Below are 6,197 nucleotides of genomic sequence, written 5' to 3'. Positions count from 1 at the left end.
TTACACCCCCATGGCCTGTGCCATCACAATCGGCCCCAGCTATATAACCAGGGGACGACGGGGACTCTGTAAAGCTGGGTGTGCTGGAAGAGGAGGAAGAGGAGGAGGCCTCTGCCCCTCCAAGCCTGGCCTCCCATGGACACCAAAGCACAAAACATTCCCATCACCCACACCCAGCCCCACTGCAACTCTCGGTCCCAAAGCCACACCTGCAACCACTGCAGCTGCAGCCACCACTGCCAGAACTGCAGCCAGAGTTGCAGCTGGAGCCAGGGCTGTAGCCAGAGCCCGACCGGCCACTGCAGCCTATCTGGCCACCAGAGCCAGAGTCCAAGGTCCAGCCCGCTATCCCAGCATCAGAGACACGCCATGCACTCCCACCACTGCCCCAAGCAGCCCGCCACCCATTCCTGCCGCCACCCCAAGAACAAAAAGAACTTGGAAGGAAAGGTGAAAAAGAGGAAGGTGATCAAAAGGAGACGGCGGGTGTATAAAACAAAGAGGCGGAGCTCAGGTACCTTTCGTGCGGGTGGGGAAGGGCCACAGGGACCCCCAGATGAGGAGGAGCTGCCCAGCTGGACCTTGGGGGCAGTGAGGTGAAGGCTGCAGCCTCCAAGCCAGAGCACAGAGGAACCACAGGCCAGGGTGAAGAGGGAAAAGAAACTATGGCTGTTGCATACATGATGCATTGCTGGACCAGTGCTTCGAATATGTTGGATGAGTTGACAGGATGGACAGGTGGTGGATTAGATGGATGGAAGGATGGGGTGAATGAGAGGCTAGGTGGATAATTAGAAGGGCAGCTAGGTAGATGGGTGAGTAGATGGGTGAGAGAAGTGTTAAATAGTTGCTTAAGTGGATTGATGAATGGGGTAGGAGGGTGGATGAAAGATGCATCAGTTGAACGACTGGAAAGTTTGAGTATGGTTGGAAGGATGTGGTTGGTGAATGGTGAACTGGTTAAATGATTGTTGGTTAGGTAGGTGGATGGTCAGATGATCGTGGACAAGTGAATGGGTCGATGAACTGATGGACGGTTCGTTAGATGGATAAAGTAACTAAATGGACAAATGGATGGAAGGATAGATGGGTGGGTGGCCTGGATACAGCTGAAAGAATTAAATGAATGTTGGGTTAAGGCTGGGTGACTCATTGGATGGGTCAAATAGATGAAATGGATGGATTCACATAGGTCAAAAGGAACTTGATAGTCTAAGCTCTATCCATGCTCCGTATCTGATTACAAATGAGCAGTCTAAGACCCAAAGAAGGTGAGTTCATGAAGCACAAGTATTACAGGGCCCCTTTCCTATTCCTATCACTTAGGGCAGAAACACAACTGAGATTGCAGCCGTGGCTTGTTCCTGTGTGGGCCTCACCCGCCTGAGAAATACCATCACGCATCGCATGCTAGAAGAAGGCAGACTCTGCAGGAACATGTTACTGCAATGATTTCTATGCAACAATGATTAAAGCTTGTACACTGGAGGACTAGCCTTGAGTCAGCATTTTTATTTCACTAAACGTGTCACATGTTTGGGGGCCTGGTTTGGAAGCACAAAGCAGAAAAGAGGTTGTGAAGGGAGCAGGGACATGCCTTGTAATGAAACCTAGTAGAGTGTAAGGAGCCAATGCCAGCACAGGGGCAGAAATAATGGGGGGAAAGGGCAACCCTCTGCTTGTGCGGAGCCCTCCTTTGCCCTGTGTGCTCCCACATTTGTGCACATACGTGTGCATGCACACACGCGATGCCTACGGGCCCACACACTGTCCATGGGATCCACACGTGGTAGCCAGCCCAGCAGCATGGCAGGAGACAGGTGGGAAGAGGGGCAAGAAATGTGCCTTTCAGTCCAGAGCATCCTGAGTTTGAATCCTGGCTTATCCTGGCTCATATCCCCCTGCTGTGTGATGTTAGGCTGGTGATCCACCTCTGAGTCTCAACCTCTCTGAGCCTCTCTTGTTTCAGCCAACTTTTACAAGGGACCAAGTGTGTTTCAGGGGCTGTGCTAGGGCTCTGGGAACACAGAGGACAGGCACACAAGGCTTTGTCCAGAGAAAGAACATACACTGCCCGTCACGATAAGGTGAATCAAGGGAGCAAAGGGAGGTAATGCAGAGCAACTCTGGTGAGGGTCCAAGCCAAGGAAACAGCGTGTGCAAAAGCCTCAATGAGGGGAAGCGCTTGGGGTGTTCCAAAAACTGGAGTAGCTGGCACAGAATATGCAGATGGCGGGATAAGAGGTGGGGGCGCCAGGCGGGGCCAGGCCACGCAGGAGTTTGCAGGTTGTGGGGGGCCTGGGCATTACATTTGGGGCAAGTGACAGAACCTAGTGTGTGCTTAAAGATGGTGTGGAGACTGGATTGTAGAAGACAGATGGCACAAGAGCAGGAGCCACTGGGAGCGTGTAGCCAGGAGAGAGGGTCTGGAGGATGGCACTGGGTATCTTCCGAGACAGATGGGCTGAGGGAACGTTCCTCCTTCAGCAAATATTTACTGGGCACCTATTTACACAGGCGTTGGGCTAAGAGCCAGGAGGGAAGACAAAGGTGAACAGAGCCCTATGCCCACATAGCTTCCAAACGAATTAGGGGATAAGATGTGCCATTAGATGATTAGATCAATTATCAAGAGGCAACTTCAGCCTTCTCAGCTGTAGAATGGGTGCCCCTGCGGGGTGGCTGGAGGGTTCAATGAGATGTGTGAGAAGTGGTTATCTCAGCCCAGCACATAGTAGGTACTCAATGACCCTTCGCTGTTATTGATATGGCATATAAAGCACTAGACAAGTTTTTTTTTAAAGAAATGCTAGCTTCCAGATAAAAGGATTAAGGAATGGTCAGGGTCCCATGTAAGTTACCCTCCGATCTTCACACCCACAAGGCTTGGTTTTAGGGTCAGACCCTAGTTCACACTGGCTCACCCACTCCCAGCTGGGGGACTTCGGACTAGTCACATTCACTCTGAGACTTACTTGCTCCCCCTGTCTCGGGGGCTAAGAATTCCGACCTCAGGGGGCTCAGCAGCCTGAGGCACGTGAAGGCGCACATGGTCGCTCTTAGAACCTTTTTGTGTTTCATTTGGCATTCGGGCTGAGGGAACGGGTGGGACATGTGGAGACGGAGGATGGGGCAGGCGTGGAAATGATGGTGTCTGCTGTGGCAGGAGAGGGACCCAGAGGAGGCCTGGGGGGAAGCCCTCATTGTGGTGGTCACCCTGGAACAAGTACATTGATCAATTCATTATGACTAACGTAGTGTCATGTCAATTACAGCTCAATAAAAAAATGAAGTCTGAGTTTTGCAGGGTGGGCGGTGGTATGCAGTGGAAGGTCCTCTTTCAGAGCTCAGCTGCGTGGCCTTAGCAAGTCATTTCCTCTCCGTGACCCAGACTCCGCCTCTATAAAGTAGGTGGCTGAAGTGTCTCCTTGAGGGGTCACTGAGATGAGGACCACGCAAGCGTCCAGCAGAGGGCCTGGGACCCAGGCTGCATTCAGTGTCCCAGCTTGATACCTCCGAGAGGGAGTGGGAGAAGGAGCCAGGCAGGCTAGGGAAATGGCCGTTTATTAAGCACCGACGGGGTGCCAGATGCTTTGACATAAATGTTCCTGGTGAACATTCCCTGCCCTCATTACTGTTCCCACTTCACAGATGAAGACGCTGAGGCTCAGAGGTGAAGCGATTTGACCAAGGTCTCCTGGAGGGCAGGGCTGAGATCAGAGACTCACCCAAACCTCCTGCTTCCCTATTTAAAAACGTCAAGCCACATAGTGCCACGATAGTCACTGAGACCACAGCGCAGAAGAGTTTGGGAAGCGCTGCTAGGGGGCACGTTTAAGGGAGGAGGTAGAGAAAGGTCAGAAAATAAGGTCAGAGACTTTGAGCATTGCTCACCAAAGGACCTCCCNTCCACTCCCCATGGCTTCTCAGCCGCCCTCCCCTCCCCTGAGGGTGAACGTGTGGTCGCCTGGGCTGGAAAGTCACCTCAGCCAGTCCCACCTCTGGGAGGAGGGAGGTGGTAGGGGAAGGGAGCAGATTCCTCCCTGCATCTGAGCAGACATAGGCCGAGAGCGCCTGAGGGGACAGTGTACTCTCTCTCAGCAAAACCCCCATTCCCCCATGTAGCCAGGGACAGTTTCCTCAAAGAGCACTCACTGGCTTGGGGGTTCAGCACGCCTGGGTTCAAATTTCTTTCTGCTAGTTGTGTGACCTTGAGCAAGTCACTGTCCATCTCTTCTGAGCCTTGGTCTGTCCCTCCCTGTTTAGGTGAGATTAATAGCTACCCCATAGGTCAGCGGGTCAGGAGAATGAACTGGAATGTCGAGTGGGCCCAGGCCTGGCACACGGTGAGTGTTTAAGATGCAGGCTCCATTTGCTTCACTGGCCCTGGTTTGGGGGTCAGAGTACGTGGAGGGGTCTGAGTCCTTCTCAACCAGTGACTCTTCTGCTGCTACTGTCACACTCAAGGTGACCATCCGTGCCCCCAGAGGCTCCCATCTGCCTTTATCAAGGGGTCCGGCTGTGGGGGCAGAGCCCATGTCCTCATTAAGGCAACCGGCAAAGGCGCTAAAGCAACCAGAGATGCTGCCAGACACCGATGCAGAACCCAGGCCCTGTATCCGCTCACTCTGGCCGCCTCGCGAAGCACCAGAACGTGGTCTCTGCCCTCTGCCCTCAGCAGTGCCCGCCCCAGCCCCAGCCAGCCATCTTGGCCTGAGCAGGACCCCGAGCAGGACTACCGGGGACGGGAAGCAGTGTTTCCAGGGAGGCCTCAGCTTCTTTGAGGGGCATGTGTCAGGGATAAGGAGAAGCCTTGGGTTTCGCAGAGGGGAGGCCACCCGGCAGGGTGAGAGACATGCGGAGGCCCCGCTGTCCGTGACTCCCACCCGCACCCTTGACCAAGCAGCTCGGTCAGCCAGCTTTGTGCTTGTGGTCCAAGTCCCACTGGTCCATCTGCCCGTCATTCACCCAGCAAACACCTGTGGAGCCCCTTCTGTATGTGCCAGTCACCATGGGCCCGCAGATGAATAAAACATAGTCTCCGTCCCACTATGCACTCGAGGGTGGGGAAGTGGGGCGTCAGCAGTGGAGGCAGAGACCCAGACAGAGTCTTCAAGGAGTAGCCCCCAACCAGTCCCACTGAGCCCGCACAGGCAAGGCCGTCAGAACAGAGCTGCACGTGCCCCCGTGGTCCCTCAGACCCCTTAGTGACCGCAAGGCTGAACGAGACGGGGCCAGACCTAGATTGGAACCCTGGTTCTGCCACTGGTTAGCTGGGGACTCTGGGATGGTTGCTCAACCTCTGAACCTGCTCCCTCTTTGTAAAACATAATAATCACACCTGCCTCACAGGGTTCACTCGTTTCTGAGGGCTGTTGGAACAAATTATCACAAACTTGGTGGCTTAAAACAGCAGACATTTCTCCTGTCCCATTCTGGAAGCCAGAGGTCTGAAATCAAGGAGGCGGCTGGGCCCCGCTGCCCGGAGGCCCTAGGGGAGGCTCCTTCCTGGCATTGTCCAGCCCACGGTGGCTGCAGGCTTTCCCTGGCTTGTGGCTGCATAACTCTAGTCGCTGCCTCTGCCTTCATGTGGGCTCCTCCCTGTGTGTCTTCTCTTTTGTTTCTTATAAGGACACTTGTCATTGGATTTCGGGCATACCTACATAATCCAGGTTGCTCTCAAGGTCCTTAATTTAATTACATCTGTAAAGATGCTTTTTTCAAATGTGGTCACACCAGCAGTTTTCAGACTTAGGACGTGGACATATCTTTTGGGGGCCACCATTCAGCCCACTACAAAAGGTCACTGTCTAGTTCAAGGACAAAGCTTGAACTTGACAGAAGGAGACCCGGAGCGCAGCCACTAAGAAAGTGTTCAGTATGGGGCCAGCCGAGTGGCGCGTTGGTTAAGAGCTAGCTTGGGACGCCAGAGGACCCCAGTTCGGATCCCACATATGAGGGCCAGTGACACTGCCCTCCACAGCTAAGATGCTGAACAACAGTTCAACCTGGAGCTGGGCTGTCGTGAGTCAACAGCGACAGCGTAGGCTGCAACCCCTGTGGCAATGGGTTGCCATGGGCTACCGTGTGTAGCCACCAGCCTGTGTGAGCAGCCCGCAGCCGCCGTGAGCAGCCATCCAGAAGCCAGTGACTGTTCTGCCTCGCCCGGGAAGAGCGCAATGATGGTGCCAACTTGG

At 54.1% G+C, this 6,197-nt stretch overlaps 1 protein-coding gene across 1 annotated transcript; it reads left to right on the top strand.

Annotated features, from left to right (window-relative positions):
• The first annotated feature begins 135 nt into the window (after positions 1-135).
• TNP2 (transition protein 2) lies at positions 136-600 on the top strand. The gene has a single exon (XM_019650880.1). The coding sequence runs from the start codon at positions 136-138 to the stop codon at positions 598-600; it is 465 nt and encodes a 154-aa protein (XP_019506425.1).
• Positions 601-6,197: the final 5,597 nt, after the last annotated feature.

This window comes from Hipposideros armiger, unplaced genomic scaffold, assembly GCF_001890085.2.
Source record: "Hipposideros armiger isolate ML-2016 unplaced genomic scaffold, ASM189008v1 scaffold_149, whole genome shotgun sequence".
Lineage (NCBI taxonomy): Eukaryota > Metazoa > Chordata > Mammalia > Chiroptera > Hipposideridae > Hipposideros > Hipposideros armiger.
The sequence above is the reverse complement of the archived record's forward strand: the minus strand, read 5'-3'. Positions and strand labels throughout refer to the sequence as shown.